Source organism: Thalia democratica, chromosome 6, assembly GCF_965202585.1.
Source record: "Thalia democratica chromosome 6, ktThaDemo2.hap1.1, whole genome shotgun sequence".
In the NCBI taxonomy this organism is placed as follows: Eukaryota; Metazoa; Chordata; class Thaliacea; order Salpida; family Salpidae; genus Thalia; species Thalia democratica.
The window spans coordinates 28,693,616-28,713,445 of NC_139170.1; the positions used below are offsets into that span (position 1 = coordinate 28,693,616).

The following is a 19,830-nucleotide window of genomic DNA, read 5'->3' on the forward strand; positions in this document are numbered from 1 at the left end:
ATAAAACATTACTAATTCACTTTAATACAGTGTTCCGAAAACTTAAGCTTAATCTGATGCTTGCTACTTTTTAGCTCAAACATGTTTGAAAATTATTTGTAGAAAAATTTACAATAAGGATCTAAATTATTTAATTTTAACTATTGGTAATCCTTTTATATTTTTTTGATTTTAGATAGTTCTTTTATTTAAACTAATTAAATGGTTTGAAATGCTTAAAAAAATATTACTACATTTAACTTACAACAATATTGTTAATTAGAGTTTTAGCTTATAAACAAGTATTAAAAATGGGTAACCAAAGTTCAACACCAGTACCAAATGACATAAAAGCTTACTGGTCAAAAAGTGACAACAACTTGCCATACACCCCAAGAGAAGGCCAATGCTCCACCCGTGTCAGCTCTAAAGTATTCATGTTCGGTGGAGTGACTGAGGACATAGAAGAATCCAACTCAATGTACATTTATGAATCCCAAAAAGGATCTTGGAGCAAGGTGGAGGACAAGGAGAGTTTTTCACCAAGGAAGAGAAGTGGGGCTTCCATGGCTGAGTTGAATGGAAATTTGTACATGTTTGGTGGACTTAACCAGGAAGTGGGTTGGCTGGGAGATGTGTGGAGATTTGATATGAAAGAAAACAAGTGGCATGAAGTAAAATGTGAAGGTTAGAAAAATGTCTTTAATGTGTACAATCTTTTTTTTATGGTACTAACTGTGGAATTAATCTAATTTGAAACTCATTTCTTTTTTTTATAGCTTATATGATAAAATAAACATAATTTAAGATTAATCATTTGAAAAAGAAATTAAATAATACACAGACAAAATTGTTTTCTTAAATGCATCACTTTTTTTAGGACAAATTCCAAGTGCAAGAGACAAGGCATCAATGTGCAACATTGATGGCAAAATATACTTGTTTGGCGGGTTCCAACCAAAACAGAATCCAAGCCCTGCTTCTTTAAATCCAGAAACTCTTCCTGTTGTCACGGAAGAGGGAGAAGATGAGTGGGAAGATGAACCAGAGGAAGATGATGTTACAAACACCCAGGTTGCCATGGAGTTTGAGTGGAGCTCAGAGCTCTTTGAATTCGATGGCAAAAATTGGAAGCTGTTGAAGTCAGGAGGTATCACACCTCGGGCTGCTCATTCCATGGCTGCCATGAAAAGTTCAGAAGGAAAGGTCAGGTTGTATGTTTTTGGTGGCCGTGGTGAAAAGGAGAGGCAGAATGACATTTGGAGGTTTGAAAATGGAGAGTGGGCACAGTTGAAAACAAAGGGATGCGCCCCAGACCCCTGCTCTTATTCCCAGCTAGTTTGTGTGGGAGAAGACCGCCTGGTTGCTTTTGGCGGCCTAAACCAGGACAACAAGCACTCTGACCACTTGCATGTGTTGGACCTGTCTATAAGCACATGGCTTTTACCTGAGGTATGTTTTAATGATTTTGTTTTTAAAATCTAATTTTCACTGGAGTTGAAACTGTATTTTGTATTTTATTAATCTTTAGTAACACAAACTAAGTTAGTAAAAATTTATTTTAATGTTGTTTTTAAATACATTTTAATGTAATTCATACTATTTTAAATAAACTTTATTTTTAAAACTTTTAGTAGTTATATTCATTAATATAAATATTTTTTTTCGTCAAGGTTTGTTCTGACTTGAAACCAAACGGAGTTTCTAGTCATTCAATGGAACTGATTGGAGAAGATGAAGTAGTCTTAGTTGGAGGCAGCTATGATTTTCAGGAAGGCTCGTGCCAAAAATTTTCATCTGCAATTTGGAAACTTCAAGCAAAAAGTTTAACACAAGGTGGTGTTCTTGAAGAAGAAGAAAAAGCAGAAGATAACTAAAAAAATTCATGCTGAAATTTTATAAAAAAAATTGTTAAATGAGTGGCTTTTATAGGAGTTTAGTAGGAAAGTTAGTTATTTGTTGAGTTAATTTACTATATATAATATAGCTGTAATTATAAAGTTGTCTAGGAAGTTCATGTTTCAAACTCACTTTATTTTATTTGAATCATATTTGTTATATGAGTATATATATATATATGCATATTGTTTATTTTTTAAGTAACTAAACTTTTTATCTTAAATACTTTTTCTAAACTTTATGGTAAAAAATTTCCTTTGTAACATTTTATCTCTACATTAGTCACTTTAAAATTTAATATACCTTATTTCACTCAATATAAAAAAGAAAAGTAGTAAATGTACAATTTTTAGATATGTATAATTATAGTTTTAAATTTTTGGTAAAGCTATAAACATATAATATATTATGAAAATTACTTAAATAAGTATAGACAAGCAAAACTATTAGTTTTATTTTTATAAAGTTTCAAATTACATTTTTGCAGTAAGGCTTATATTTAATGATATATACTTTTGTAACAAAATTAGTTTACTATCAAAATACTTAAGTTGTTAGAAATGAATTTAGTACTACCACAACTACATATTTTGCTTCATAAATTTTAATTTTGTTTCTTTTTCTGTCTGAAATTAATAAAAACATTTAAATTTTAGTTTTGAAGAAATTCTATAATTTATGATTTTTCTTTAATTAAATTTACACTTTTCATGAAAACTGTAAGGTACAACAAATTGAAATACATCTAAAATTTAAACTTCTGTTTATCTTAAAACATTTATTTATTTAGATTTTGAAAATTCTTAACGGTTAACTTACTTAAAAAATATTTAAGGCGTTTATGAATTTTTAACTTTTTTTTTTAAACTTAAAGCAAGTTGTGTTTAAGCATCTTCCAAACTTCTTTTTATAACTTTTAAATTAGTTCAAGTTTAGTCGGTAGTTTTTGTCATAAACTTTATATTCCAATAGTCTTGTAAAGTTGTTTTATAATTCTTGAATAAGAAATTAAATTGGTATATTACTAATTTATTTTTTGTTTTGGTGCAAATATATATTTGATATAGTAAAAAATTTAATTATTCATATTTTTTGACATTGCTATGGATGCGATGGTTTCAAAAATATTTTTAAAATTATGTACCCAAAATTTTATGAACCTAGTTGTATGTCATAAATACTACAGTTTTTCTTAATAATGTTTTTATATTACTATTAAACTTTTTACTAATGAAAATTTTTAACACTAAGTAAGATTGATTTAATTCTTAATATCTAATTACAATGTTGTAAAAAAAATGTTAAACAAACTCTGCTTTGTATTAGAGTACTTTATTTGAATTTTTTTTTATTCAAAGTATATTTTCATAATTAAAAGTTTGCTAGTTATTTAATGTTGTAAATTTATACAAATGTACTGTTGTCTAATGTAAAAAAATATCCTATATATTGTATAAGTAAAACATACTTATTATTATTAAAAAAAAATCGATAGTTTTTTAACATCTGAAAAACTCAAATATCGTTAAATTTATTACTTATTACCAAATTATATATAACTTAATTAGTTGGCTAGCTGAATTTTTTTAAAGCTTTTTACAATTTTTTGTAGTATGGCGTAAGCTTAATTTATCACATATTTCATCAGTGCAAACTATAACTTCAATGAAAATTTTTAATATTTAGGTAGTATAGTATAATGACAGAATTTTAAATAATATTTTTATTAATGGTCAGCAATTGAAATGAAGAAGATAAAGTTTTATTTTGTGCATACATTTAAAACAGAAAACTAGCTTTGTAAACTGTTATTTTGTTGTAAAGTAACTATTTATTAGTTACCACACAATCATTAAAATATTTGAAGAAATTGAAGGGATACTCAAGTTTTAATTAGGCTGGCTTAAAACTTCTTAGTTATTTAAAAAACTCAGGTTTATGTATTTTTAGATAGTTTTTAACTTATAAGTATGTTCTTTTCTTCATTAATTTTTTTAAAGTCTTTATTCTTATTAATATAATACAGGGTTGTCACTTTACCTGGAAAAACCTGGAGTTTGACAATTTAGGCAAAAAAAAAAACCTGGAATTTGAGAAATTTTGAAAAAAACCTAGAATTTCAACAAGTTCAGCTTAAAGTAGCTTTACAGTATCTTTTCAATTTTTTTACTATTTAACACAGTTTTTTACATTAAAATTAACTTTAAACTAAAAATAGACCCAAAAGTGTGTACTTTGAAAAACCTGGAAAAATTTTTGAAAAACGAGTAGCAACCCTGATAATACAAGATATTATAATAATATATATATAAATTCAGTGACCTACAAGTTTTTTAAAAATTGTGCTCAAGTTATTCTGAACGAAAGAATTGTTTACACACTAAATCAGGGGTCAGTAGAATTTAAAACTATCAGGCTAATTTTTATAAATAAAATTAGTCGCATTGTATGAAAAAGTCTTCTACGTGCCGCCGTTAATTAAAGAAAAACTATCGTTATTAAAAAAAAAACAATATTTTAACTAGAAATATGCATTAATAAAGCACTATTAAGTTATAGTTGTCAAAATAAGAGTATTTTGTACTCTTTTAGCAGGTTTTTTTTTTATTGTTAAAAAAAATAAAATAGTTGTTAGCTTTAGATTATAACTCGGGACGCAAATTTTTGTTTTGGGCTGCATTTGGCCCGGCTTCCACTTATTAAACTTTACAACATTAAACATTTTTCTAAAAAAATAGGTATCCAAAAAAGTAAAAAGAATTTTTGTATAATAGTATCTAACATTATACACATAAAACATATATTGAACTCTACGTTAAAAGTTAAAGTTTCAATCTAAAATGTTTTTAATTTTAAAGTTTATCAATAATTTAACCTTTTGTATGATTAAAAAAAATGAATAAATAAATTTGAAGTTAAAAAAAAAGTATGTTTAAGAATTTATATTTTACTTTTAACTTATTAAAAAGTAAGTAATAATATAATAAAGCTATGGCATTAAAAAATAAAGCTGAATTGTTCATAAAAAAGTTTTACCTATGGTAACAAAACTGTTGTTTTACTGTAGCATGTAGCTGAATTACCGAAAGGTATTTTTAAACACCAGGTCTACTGACTATATTTATAGGCATCTAATTTTCTTCTCCAGTAAATTATAGTGTGAAAAAATATGAAATTTTAGGTAATGTAGACTACTAACTGCAGCTAAAATATGATCATCTTTTAAAAAAATGGGATCAAAATCGAATATTTTAACTAAAAAATAGAACTGGTTTCTTAACGTTTACAAAAACTTAAACATACTCTTAACAGATTAACCCACATGTGCTTAGATAATTCACTACTTAATAAACCATCAAATACTTTGAATAGTAAAAACAATTTAATAGATAAAAAATCAAAACATAAATTAAAAAGAACAAAAAATATAACTAAGAATAAATTTAAATTACTTGGTATGTATGTGATTTTCTTTTATTAGAGTTCTCTCCTGATTTTATTAACTAATTAAAAAGTTTTTTATTGGTGTTTTCTAGCCCATTCTATCAAAAGAATATGTTTTTAAAGCCTCAACACTTGTCGAACGATAGAAAGAAGGACGGGTCAGTTTTGTACGAAGTCGCTTTTGCACGGATTTTACTTTTGTAACTTTAGTTACTCAAAATTAATAATAGTACAATTTCAATTTATCTACTTAAAATTAAAACATTTACTGATCAAAACTTATTCAAAAAAATCAAGTAACTTTATAAAATAATTAAAATGAGGCTAAATAAAGTTAGTGCAAAAGTGAATCTCGTTTTCTTTTGACGCCTATCTACAACAACTAAACTTTGTTTTTGACAAAAGCCGCAACAAAATATACACAGACTCTAATGACTAGAGTCAGAAAAGGCAATGCAAAAGTACATATATCCTTAGTCAAATATCTACAAAAACTACGTAGTACAAAGGTTTTAGTTTTTATTGAGGTTTTGAATGGTACTAAATTTTTTTAAAGATAAAAGTTTTATCTTTGTAATGTACTTTGATTTCTTCAAAAATTGAAACAAATTAATATAGAGATCTGTCTTGAGTTTAGCCTGCTGTCGAAGGAAAATTAAAGGTAGTTTTCGAGATTACGAGACTGCAGCCCAAACCACAAGTAAAAAAATATTTTTTCTCTCCTTTAATAATGACTGCTCAGCACTTTGCGTGCGTACCTTTAGTTTTTCTTAATGTCAACAAAAGTCCGATTAGAAAAAGTTTTTGGTGAAAAAATCATTCTTGATTTCAAATCTTCAACAAAAAATTTTATTCTGTAAAGATTTTGTGAGAGGTTTTTTCGTCTTTTTAGAAGTATAAGAAAATTTTTGATGGTACTTTTCATTGAGGTCACAATAGCATAGTCTTTAGAAATTTACCTTGAGAAATGCTGTGAAGAAGAGAAATGAGGGAAGCAACGCAATAACTGACCATCTGTATCAGGAATTGGCAAAGTGCTTAAATGTGACCTGCGAGCAAAAATAACTTAAAAAGACTTGGGATAAAAGTTTACTAGTTTTCTATTTTTTGCTTGTGAGTAAACTATGTTGCATATCTGTGTATATTTCATTAAAAAAATTTTTGTTACAAATTTATATTTTTAAAAGTTTAATCTTTCTAAAAACTGTAGCCCACGAAGAACTTTCCGCTTTTTACAAAGACTAAACATTTTTTTTTGACTTAACTTGACCTGTTTCTTATAAAAGGCTGCCGACCCTTGATACATAAAATTTTTATTTTGCTGAAACTCAGACTTAAAAAATAAATTGAAAATTTAGTATCATGTAGTAAAAGTTAGATTTATATTTTATAGTTGTTGATAAATAAAAAGAAGAAACTAAAACTAAACAACCAGATAAATTTAAATAAAAAATAAATAAAAACATTTTTTTAAATATATTTGTTTTAAAGGAATGTTTTTATATTTTTCATTTGTAATCTATTGAATATTATAAATGATAACAAAATGATTTTGATAATTTTCTTACTAATCTATTAAAAAAAGTTATTTAAATATAGATAAAACATAACTTCTATAGATAAAACTGTAAACCATGTGTTATAGTTTTATTTATGTTATAGATTTTTTAATGGCTTAAATTACTTTTTTATAAAAAAACATAAAAAAAAATAAAAGAATAATAAAAGAGCATTAACGTTAATTATTTCTGAATTATCATAAACTTCTGGCTAATCTTTTTTTTTATGTAAAATTTATGGCATACCGCGATATTTTCAAATCTAGCCTAACAATACGTCTAAAAACTATAGACTTCTGTCTTAAAAGTATTTGCAAAATCTCAAAAAAAAATTTACACAAATTTTTTATTTTTTGATTTTGTATTATTGTTTTATCTTATATAAAGTGTACTCTTCAATTTATTTCGTTTCTGGTACTATATTGAAGCCCTGATAAACCAATTTTTAACTAATATTTAGTCCAGGGGTCGGCAGCCTTTTATAAGTTGCAAACCAATTATTCTATTTTAGCTTTCTCGTGGGCTGCACTGAGTAGATAGAGTATTTAAGAGGCCGCAGTTATTTTGAAATTATTTATTAACTTATAATAAAGTACTTTTTTCACACCATAATAATAGAAAATAAGCAGTTATAGAGCACTAATAAGGAACATTTTTAAAACTAAAAGACCAATTGTATGTTTATACTACTAAAACTTTTTTTTTTTTTAAATATGATTTTCAGCTAAAACATATCGCAATTTTGACCAGCAGGCTGTAACTTGCCGTTTCCTTTACCAGTGTTATAATAATAGTACTGTGTTTAAAAAAAATAGTAAAAGTAAGTAGTAGTCAGTAGTATAAAGTAGTCAGTAAAAGTAATAACAATACCATAAAAAAATTCCTAATATTTTATTTACACAAGTCAAATAAATTTTTAAACAAAAAAAAGAGTCTAGCAAGTTTTTTATCCACACTGATTAAAATTGCAAAAAAAAAAACAAGATAGAAAGGTTTTGTTAAAATAATACTTATTTAACTTTTTTAAAGCACAAGAAAGTTATATTTTCCAAACTTCAATTTAAAAAACATTCGCAGATGTATCGTTTGTAATCTATGTTTGAGCTTAAAATACTTATACTATAGCACTTACTTACAAGTATGTGCTTATTTTTTTACAATTTCTAAATTTGTTTTTACATCAAAATCGAAAAAAAGTATTGAAAAGCTGTGGTAAGTTAAGAAACGCTAAAGAGAAATAAGTGTAACTATACCAAATTAATACTTTTAAATTTAAAGCTTTGGTTACAAACTTTTGTATGTGTTAAGACAATTTGATTGGAGTTGATACAAACTCACTTAAATTAAACTATTAAGTACCCCCACGGAAACTACTACTTGATCTTTAACTAAACAAGACCTTTAAAGTTTATGAATTGCTAAAACACCATAGGTTATTAATTATTTAAGTTTTTACACAATTAAAAAAAAAAATAGCTTTTAAAAATATTATAAGTTATATTTTTTGACAAAAAAACGGTCTAAATCCACTCTGTTCTTAAACCCTATTGCTAGTTGTGCTAAAAACTTTCATTAAAAATATTTTCTTATTAAACAGTTTTTTTTTTAATCTTTGGTTGTCGTGGACAAGTTTAAAAAATAAAAATGATTGCGGGCTGCAGTTGTAATTTTAGTTACAACAAGAACTTGTTTACTCTTAATAATTGACCCTGGAATACCTAATATCAGGGGCGTCGCTAGGGATGGAACGCTGGAGGTGAAGCTCCACCTAAAAAAATATTTTATTTTTATTTTAGAGTTTAAGCCTTTAAACACGCTGCTTTAGACGGCCTACTGCTTCAGCTGTACAATCCTAAACTATGTCAAAGTAACTTTACTTTAAAGCTAAAGAATTTAGTTTTAAAGTGATATAAAAAATTATAAACTACCTTAAAATATAAGAAAGTTATGTAATCATGAAATTATACAAAAAGTACAGCAAAATGTGTACATGAACGTCGTTAAATTCCCTGTTAAACTATTTATTTTTTTAATTTTTATATTTGATGTTCAAAATGTTAGTAAAATTGGAGCTGCAAGCTCAATCTGTGTCAGCTACATCTTAAATCTTTACAAGTTTTCCATACAAAAAATTTTGAAAACTTAAACTCTGGAGCTGCATGAACTTGCAGCACCAACTGAATTAAATCATGAAAACTTACTAGAACGCGAGACCAGTAAGACAAGTTGAACTCGAGCAGAAGAAACTGGAGGAGGAAATACTCAAGCAGAGGCAACTTGAGCAGGAGCAACTCGAGCAAGAAAAGTTTGAGCAGGAGCAACTCCAGCAGGAAAAATTCGAGCAGCAACAACTCAAGCAGGAACAACTCGAGCAGAGGCATCTCGAGCAGGAGCAACTCGAGCATGGGCAACTCGAGCAGGAGCAACTCGAGCATGGGTAACTCGAGCAGGGGCAACCTGGTTTTTTAAGTTACTTGCATGTTTTTTTTTAACTATTTAGACATTTCATAAAATTAAGTCAGTAAGTTTGTAATTGTGCAAATTCAAAAACTTATATGGACATAAAAAAAGGTTGTTAAGAAAGGGTGATGATATACAAAGGTATGAGATATATGTTTTTATTTATTTATTTTAGTTTAATTTTATTTTTTTAATTAAACAAATTTGTTCAATCTTTTTTTCTAAAAATTTGCTAATTCTTTGATTACGTTTATGATTTTAATCTAAATGTTTCAAACTAGGGAATTTTGTAATTTGACAATGTCAATCTGCAGCACCCCCTAAAAAAAGACCACGCGACGCCACGGCCCAAAATACGTTTTAAGTATCCTGTCCGTTATACCTGATATTTTTTAATCTTTTTAATTTCAAACTGCCAAATATCTAGAGTAAATTTCGGAGCTTTTTCTAGCGAGCTAAGTTTTCTTGTTGGTGGGCGGGTTGCAGTTTTACCTTTTGTGGGATTTATCCCAGTTATGATAAAAATATGTTTGCGGGCCATTGAGTTAGACTATTAAATGTAGTATTTTGAAAATGACTTACAGATTTTAATACTAAATATTAAGATATATTTCAAAGTATGATTTTTCTTTATTACTTAAAATTTTTATCATTTTTTAGCCCTGATAAATTAACTGCTAACTAATAGTTAGACTGTTAAACACTATAGTATTTTGAAAATGCCTTATAGATTTAAAATATTAAAAGCTCTTTTATAATATTTAAATTTTAAATGCACTCATATACTAAAGAATAGTATACATAATAAATGCAGTAAAACTTTTTTAGCAGTAGGCAGGGTTGCCACACCGTCAGGAAAAACTAAAAAAAAAGAAAAAAAATACAGGAAAAATGGGGGTTTTTGAAAAAAGTCAGGATAGTCAGGAAATTTTACTAAATATAAAAAAAAAAGTCAGATTTTGTCAGATTAAAAATTCCTTGTTTTCCAAAACATTCAAATAGAAAAAAAATTTAACAAAAATCCTTTAAAGTCAGACTAAAATTGCAAAATTTTCCTAGAAGTTTTCAAAATTATTTAATTTCCAATGCCTTCATTTGGCATAAATTCCTAAAATATCCTTTGTAAAACTGCAAAATTTTTCTATTAAAATATTGACCAACTACCCTACTTGAACAGGGCTGCCACTCGGTCAGGAAAAGTCAGGAAAAATTTTAAAAAATGACAAAAGTCAGGAAAAGTCAGGAAAAAATGGGGGGTTTTGAAAAATAGTCAGGAAAAGTCAGGAAATTTGATAAAATTTAAGAAAAAGTCAGATTTTGTCAGTTTAAATTTACAAAATTCCTTGCCTTCAAATGGTAAAAAATAATTAAAACTCCTTTAAAGTCAGAAAAATATTCCAAAATTTTCCTAGAAATTAACAAAAATATTTGATTTTATTTCTAATACCTTCATCTGGTATAAATTAGTAAAATATTCTTTATAAAACTGCAAAAATTTTCTATTAACATATTAAACAAGTACCCTACTTGAACAAGCAGATTTTGTAAGCTTTTTAGTATTGATGATCTGTAGCAAGGACACTTCCATAGTGAAACTGTGATATATACACAAAAGTTTATTTAGCATAACTTTAGATTCAAAGTGTTTTTTGTTTAAGTAAACAATTGAGTTCTTTATAACTAAGCAGTTAGTTTAGTATTTTATGTAACAAGTTAATGTGTATACTGAAGCGGAATGCAGACCAGATGAAGGAAACCATATCTTTATTAGATGAAGAGGTTGAAGTGCTATTAAAAAAACGGAGAAAATAAATTTTAGTACATACCTTTAAAAAAATAGTATTTGATTAAGTTCTTTATTGTTTTAATGTTTTAACTGTAAAAGTTTGTTATTGTCATAAGGTTTGAGTTGTCAAAGTTCCTTATTGATTTAAGGTTTTAATTGTAAAAGTTCCTTATATGTCGTTTGTTTATCTAGATACACTTATTCTAGGAAATGCTAAAAAAGTGTGTCTTTTTTCAGACAAGCTGTGTTAAAAGGTAATAATATAAGTATTTTGCTGATAGAGCTGTTTATTACAAACATCAATCTTACACAGATGGTTTAAGTGATGTACTGGAAGTTTTATGATAGAATTCAGCAAAAAACTGTTGTTTTTAGCCTGTATTAAAGTTAGATTGAAAGCTTTATATAGTTTCAAGTGTTAGATTATGTATTTTATAATAAGTTTAATTTAAGAGTTTGATTTAGAAAAGTCAGGAAAATTTTGGTACAAAGTCAGGAAAAAGTCAGTAAAAGTCAGGAAATTTTTTTCAGCTTGATCAGTGGCAACCATGCTTGAACAAGAAGTTTTTTTATGCTCTTTAGTATTGATGATCTATGGCAAGAACACTTCCATAGTGAAACTGTGGTATATACACAAAAATTTTCTTGCATTTCTTTAGTTATGTGATATCTCTTATTTTGACATTGTACCAGAATACCCAGCCTGTTGTTGCCTTAATGCATGAGGACATTTCGTTCTTGGTAATTAAATTGCTGTGCATCATTATGAACGACATGATAGTTATGAACCTCAGCTTAACCAGTTATTCAAGGTTGGATTATAAAATCAAGCTTCTCTAAAATCTGCCCTTGATCTTGGTTGTGCTGCAACCAATTTGCTTGCAAATTTGAGGAAAAAAGACCTAGTTGAAGAACAAAAGGTCTTAAATTTCAACAAAAAATATAGATTATTCAGGGTTTGTGGAGTCAGGCTAAATCAGGCTAAGTCAGGCTAAATCAGTTTTTTTGAAAATATTTGGAAAACCTCTGGCTAAATCAGATTTTTTGTTACTTAAAAACTTGAGAATCTCAGTTTTTCTCAGTTCAAATGCTTGAAAATTTATGATTAAAAAGAATTGAGAAATCTTTTTAAGATAAAATTGAGATGTGAATTTATTTCTAATTAAATATTTAGTTAATAAATTCAAAATCAGTCAGTATTTGTAAAAATAAATGCTTAAAACCTTTTGTTGAATCTCTGAAACATTTTTAAGAATATTCAATATTTTGTTTTGAGTAGATTATATACTTCATAATTATGAAAATTTGTAAAAAAATACAGTTTAAACATTACAGTTTAGTTCAACAACTTAGCTGTTTGTTTGAATTTGTTTACATCAGCTATGTTTTTCAGAGCTTAATTGGTTAAACTGTTTTAAATTTCTAATTTAAAGGCTTTATACCAAATACTTTTTAGATTAAAAATCTTAGCAGTTTATTCATATATTTTACTGTTTGTTTAAAGTTATTAGAGATATTCACAACACTAAAACTCAGCTTTAAGATATAAGTACTAAGTTTTGTGGGAGTACAAATTTTAGGTGCAATTCATTTTTCTGTACAAGAATTTTTTTGATTTAATTGTAAGCTTTTTAAATCTGATATGACATCAACAATCACTGTATTTATTTAGAGTTTAGGATTTATAATTATGTATCAATTTTAAGTACTAGCTAAAATACTATTATAAATATTTTTTACTTATTTTAATACTCTTGTAAGTATTTCATTTTAAATTTTATTAAAACACGACAATGCATGTTGTTTTATTATAAATCTTCTGTTTAAAAATTTGTGTACTTAGTGCTTAATTAAATTGAAAAATTGTGTTAAGTAATATATATTAATTTTTTACACTAGTAATAGATTATATATAACACGTATTTTAAAACTTATCACATATATTGTTATGTTAAGGGCATAGGAGATGGAGGTCAATCACCTTTTTCACAATTTAGTCTTATTTTATTGAGTTGTAACTAAGCTATGAGTTGCTTTCAGCAGATTTTTAAAGCTCAAAATATTTTATAGATAAAGCTGGTTGAAGTCGGAGACTACAATAGTACTAATCAAGACCTCCCAACACCTAATATGACTTCTAAAGGGGATTTTCCTTACTTAAAAAAATGTCAGGCTAAATTGGTCTCAGTCAGGCTAAATAAAAAAACTTTGTGCACGAACCCTGATTATTTGTTATAAAAGCGGTTGAAAATCTCCGGAGCAGAATGGCTATTGGAAGTACATTTGTAAAAAATATGTCATGCCTAAATTCGCATAGCCTAGAAAAATTAGGAGTCACAGTTAAGCGTTGTTAAGCGTTTTGCCAACATTGTGCACTCCTTTCCATAGTAAAAAATGTGCTACAACTCTAAAGGTGATACTAGCATTGAACAATTTAGAACTTTGGTAAATTGTCCAATGAATGCATTAAAGTTCAAGAGCTTAAAGCAAAAGGAAGATTGTTTGGACCAGTTCTATTTTGAAACATTAAAATTTCCTGCCAAATCTTCTCTCGGAAAGTTGTTGCAACTTCTATTTGTGTTGCACAATGACCAGGCTGAGGTCGAACTAGATTAAGTATTAACAAAGCTCTGCTTGAAAACAGTATGAAATGAGAAACTATTAAATCCACAAAAAAAATTAAAGATTAAATGTATGCATACAAAATAAAACTGCATCAAGTTAGAAAATACAAGTATTTTGCTGATAGAGCTGTTTATTGCAAATACATCAATCATACACAGATGGTTTAAGTGATGTAATGAAAGTTAGATGATTGAATTCTTCAAAAAAACTGTTGTTTTAACCGGTATAAAAATAAGCTTCGAATATTTATATAGTTTTAAGTATTTTAGATTAGTGATTATGTATTTTAGAATAAGTTTAACTTGAGTTTAGATTTAGAAAAGTCAGGAAAATTTTAGTTAAAAGTCAGGAAATTTTTCTCAGCTTGATCTATGGCAACTATGAGTAGGAGTTACATTATAATATCTCACATATTAAATTGGGTTACCTTCTATTTTAGGAAAATTTATTTTACTTATTAAATTTATCAGTTCCAGAGTTACTTTTTGACATTATATTCAACTTTTTATAGGGGTAATAATTTAGAATTATTATCAAAGTTAGTTTTAACTTTTAATTTTGTTTTTTTATCAATTTAAGTATTTTATTATTTTTTTTTTATCACTGTTACCCCTAACCCTTACCCTTGGTTAGTAACTTATTATTATTATTTTTTTTCTTCTTAGTTATTGTTTATGTTTTATTTTTTATTTTTACTATCACTGTTACCCCTTACCCTCAGTTTGTAGCTTTTTTCTTTTCAATTATTATTATTTTTTTTCTTGTATTTTTTATAATAATTTTATTAGTTATTTTTATGAATTAGTAGCCCTGCTAATAATGTCAAAAAGTACCTCTAAAATAATAAATTATTAAGTAAAATATGCTTTCCTAAAATAAAAGATAATCTTCATTTGTTTGTAGTGGGTTGTTGTAGTGTTTATACTGCACCAAGGGTACATATCTTAAACAAATATGTGTTGCCTGGTGGTGTAGGGGTCCTAATGATGGCTTTGAAAACTCTCTGAGTTGGATGTGCAAGTTTGAAACACATGAAAGACACATATGCAGAAAAAATTGTAAAGCTTCAGTTTTGTATAGTTTTGGTAAAACTTTTTGGTTAAAAAGATAAAATAAAGCTGAGTAGTCTGACAGGTATCTGTAATCTAGATATTTAAAGTGGGTAGTTTTTAGGTGGGAGCTTGCTGCTTGTAGTGCTTATAGATTGAATGTTATACTCTTGAGATGGTAACTGCTTCATTAAAAACCTAGGTTACTCTCCCTAAACTATAAAATATCTGTCACAACTATGAAAAACAGTAGTAAAATTGCTGAAAAAAATTAAGATCCTTTTAAAAATAAAATATAAATCATAGGACTTTAATGAATAAATTTGAACTGTAGAAATGGGTTGTCTGAAAACAGATTCCTTTATATACTTTCAGCTTTGTGTTTTGTTCAGGTTCATTCATTTCTAACCCAATCATTTCTAACCTGATCATTTCTAACCCGACCACTTCTAACCCAATCACTTCAAACCCGATCACTTCTAACCCTATCACTTCAAGCCTGATTCATCTAACCCATTATACTAAATTATATTTTTTTATCTGGGTATGTTGCAAAAACAAAAGAATCGTAATAAAATTATTAAAATAATAAAATTATTTTTAATTTTTAGTTACTATAAAACATAAGGATTTTAATGTGTTAGGTATACAATATTTTTTGTATAAATTTTGATTTTAGTATTAACATAAAATAATTTTAATTTTTTTTTTATTACAGCAATTTTTAATTTTTATCCTACACATAATTTCAATTTATTTTCATTATTTCATACTTTTTTGTTTTTTTAGACTTCTTTAACAGACGTTTTTCGTTAACCATATACAATTTACTAAACTGTTTACTATACAATATTTTGAACTCTTCTTTGTAGGATTTCAAAGTAAGCAGTTATAACTGTATAAAAGATAAATCTTATTGTAATTCACATAATTATAATAATTTTAACATAAGCAAATTTTTAAAAACAAAGCTATACAGGTATAATACAAAAACTTTATATTACGGTCGTCAAAAAACACGTTGGTTGCGTTGCAAGTCTGACGTAAATGTAGTACTATTTCTGACTAATGTATTAATGTTTTATAAAAGATTAGAATTAAGTTTCATCACAATAACTTATATAAATTGTTCTACAACTTTCATTTATTAAGATAATAAAATTCAAGCAAACATTAATAGATATTAAATACTTTTGTTATATTAAGTGGAAAAGCTGGATTTTTAGGTATAACCTAGGTATTTAAACAGTTATATTGTATAACAAACCGCAAAAGTATGTTACATTGATCTTGATTTCACATACTTAGTCCAGAAAAGTTTATTTTTATAACAAGTCAGAGGGTAATTAAATCTCGCCTAGGTAATCTTCTTCAAAACTTTAACTTTAATTAATATGTTATACAAAATGTTTCAATTATTACTTAAATTAGTACTTTAGTTAATAAATATATCTTTAAAATTTCATTTTTTATAAAGAGTTGAAATAACATAAGTAAAAACAATATTAGAACTAAAAAAAAACATTTTGAAACAGAATAACAAATTAGTTATTAAGTATAACTAGGAGGAAAAGCTTATAAAAACTCATTTAAGCTCTTTGTTTACTTTAATAAACTATTTTTTCAGACTATTATTACACACAACATATTTACTTTTTATTCATTACAGTAAAGCCAGCTTGAAGTGATTGACTTTATTCTCGGTATTTTTTTTCACCTTTAAATTTCTATAAATGTTTTGAGTTTTTTCTTCATTAAAATTTAAACTTATATAGTATGTTTCACAATACAAACAATTTTTATTATCTTATTATAAGTTTCAAGTTATACAAACTAATCTGATAACTTATATTTATAACTCATATTTATGATCGCTAAATAATCTACAGCTTTTGTGTTTTTTGAAACCTTTGAAATAATAAAATTTAAAATAATGTATGCAGTCAAAATTATCTTTCAGTTTAAATGTGGAATTAGGTTTTAAACTATATTTATTTGAACATTAAGTTTTATTTTAACAAAATAAACTAGATTTCAGTAAAAAAACAACTTTGTTGAGATTAGTTTTTTTTAAAACAAATCATTTTTTTGAAACAATAATAAATTAACATATTAATACAGATCGAGTTGTTGGGTTAGATCAGATTAGAAACGATCGGGTTAGAAATGATATTGTTAGAAATGATTGGGTTAGAAGTGGGCAGGTTAGAAGTGTTCGGGTGAAAAGTGATCGGGTTAGAATTGATCTGGTTAGAAATGATCGGGTTAGAAGTGATCAGGTTAGAAGTGATCAGGTTAGAAGTGATCAGGTTAGAAATGATTGGGTTAGAAGTGATTGGGTTAGAAGTGATTGGGTTAGAAGTGATTGGGTTAGAAGTTATTGGGTTAGAAGTGATTGGGTTAGAAGTGATCAGGTTAAAAATGATCAGGTTAGAAGTGATCGGGTTAGAAATGATTGGGTTAGAAATGATAGGGAGTGAGAAATGATAGTAAACCCCAAAAATCACATATTTTTTGATTTTTTGACTTAAACGGTAATAAAATCACTTATACATATCTTAGACTTATAATTTATATCTTAAATGAAAGCTTATAATTAAAGGCATACATCTAAAAACCTTTCAAATGCTTTTGAAGTATTATGACGTCATAATCATCATAAAAATCCAAAGTTTGTCTGTAAAATATAGGGGAAGGGAGTACAGCACATTTTTTTGGTCATATTCTAAAATTCAAATAAGTACATATGATTAGGATGTGTTTTTGGTTAGTTAACAAGAATCTAAAAAAAACTATAATTTTGTAAAAAAAAAAGTAGCTGCCCCAAAAACTGATTTCAACCCCAAAAATTACATACTTTTTGATTTTTCTACTTAAAGAGAAAAAAAGTATTTACATGTCCTAGACTTATAATTTATATTTTGAATAAAAGCTTATTATTATAGACATAAATTAAAGAAATTTTAACTGCTTTTGTTGTATTATGATGTCAATGTTACACTAAATATGCAAATTTTGTCTATTAAATAGTACTTTTTTTTTTTAAATAAAAAGCAAATTCTTCTGCTATTTTACTTTAGCTTTTTGATTTAGAATATAAAATGTGTCAAGTCAGCTAGGCAGAAAGATATTACTGATGTAATGTCATTTCAATTGCATGTTGATATATACAAAATACATTTTAAATCACTCTCCGTTATTAGAAATCATAATTATATAGAGCATATTATAAAAGTAAATACAATAACAATTAACTGCTATGATTTAAAAAAAAATTAAAAAAAAAGATAAAATCTTTGAAATTAGAGAATTAAAACATTTGAACAACCTAACAAATTAAGTTTTAATTTATTTAGTTATACAATACTTTATAATCTTTAACTAATAGTAATTTGAAAACAAAAACATACTTAAAGCTAAAAGAAAATTAATACAGATAAACTTTTATTGTTTAATTAAACAAAAATTCTTAAATTTTATGAATAAAATTACACTAATTTTAATAAATTTATATGCACTTTTATGATATATAAGTCTAGATCTTTTACTCTTAGACAGGTGTTCTCAATAATCATAATTTCTAATAATGGAAAATGATTTAAAATGTATTTTTAATATATACCAACGCGTAATTGAAATGACATTACATCAGTAACACTTTTCTGCCTAGCGGACTTGACACATTTTATATTCTAAATCAAAAAACTAAAAGTAAAATTCCAGAAGAATTTGCTTTTTATACAAAAAAAAAATACAATTTTACAGACAAAATTTGCATATTTATTGTAATAATGACATCATAATACAACAAAAGCAGTTGAAATGTCTTTAATTTATGCGTATATCTATAAGCTTTCATTTAAGATATAAATTATAAGTCTAGGATATGTATAAGTGATTTTATTACTGTTTAAGTCAAAAAATCGAAAATATGTGATTTGTGGGGTTGAAATTAGTTTTTTTGGGTGGCTAAGTTTTTTTGAATTTATTTATTTTTCTTCAGATTCTTCTTAATGAACCAAATACACATCCAAATCATATGTACTTATTTGAGTATTACAATATGACCAAAAAAATGTGCTGTACTGCCTACCCCTACTACTAGATATTTATTGTTCTTTTTCATAAAACACAAACAAAATTTGAGACCTTTTTAAAAAATCAGGACATTTTTTTTTATAGACTTTGAGTGAGGTTTAGTTTATTTATTTGCTATATTTTGTTATTCTTTAACCAATTTTGTTGAAAAAGTTGATTTTTAAAAATTTTAAGGTTTAAATACTCAGGATGACTCAAGACAGTTTGTGGTCACTCAGGACAGTTTTTTGACTGAAAAGTTGCAACCTTGTTAATATACATTAATTTAATATAATTTTACAGAAAACTAACTAATGTGACAATGTGTTTCACAGTTTAAAAGCATTCTCAATTTACTCTGTATAATATAATCACTACTTAAATACAGGCGTTTGGCCAAATCGGGCTCAATTAGTTTTATTATCAACATAGTTCATACATTTGAAAATTTGAAATTTTGAAAAAAAAAGTCATTAAGTTTTTTTACTGTATTATTAAATTACGATTTTCCTTTCAAATAAGAATTAGTTTTGAGCCTTAATTTAGTAAAATTAAGGCAATATTAAGAACAAATCAGGGTTTGTTTACACAAGTTGTTGAAATATTTTGACATTTATAACCAACTTCGTTTCAAAACCTAATTTTTAATGATTTTGAAAAGTTTATTTAACACTAAAATAAAGTATTTAAAATTTATGTGGTATAAAACAGATTAATATTACTAGATATATTGAAGTATTTTTTTTTATTTATTAAAAATAAATCTTTGATATGTGGTGTGTTTAATACCAAAATAATATAAGATTAAATTTTTTAGTAGTTATTATTATAAAAATAACTTTATTTATAAATGTTTTTGTATAGTTTTTCTGACATTATATTGCAAAATACTTTGTAAACTTCTTTGCAAACTTGTTATTAAAGTGTAGTCTTAATCTTAACTTTTTCAGTG

At 26.2% G+C, this 19,830-nt stretch overlaps 1 protein-coding gene across 1 annotated transcript; it reads left to right on the plus strand.

The window, feature by feature from the left end:
• The first annotated feature begins 290 nt into the window (after positions 1–290).
• Positions 291–1,893, plus strand: LOC145838928 (kelch domain-containing protein 1-like). Its single transcript, XM_082946548.1, has 3 exons — positions 291–666; positions 860–1,431; positions 1,653–1,893. The coding sequence occupies exons 1-3, from the start codon at positions 291–293 to the stop codon at positions 1,854–1,856; spliced, it is 1,152 nt and encodes a 383-aa protein (XP_082802674.1). The 3' UTR covers positions 1,857–1,893.
• Positions 1,894–19,830: the final 17,937 nt, after the last annotated feature.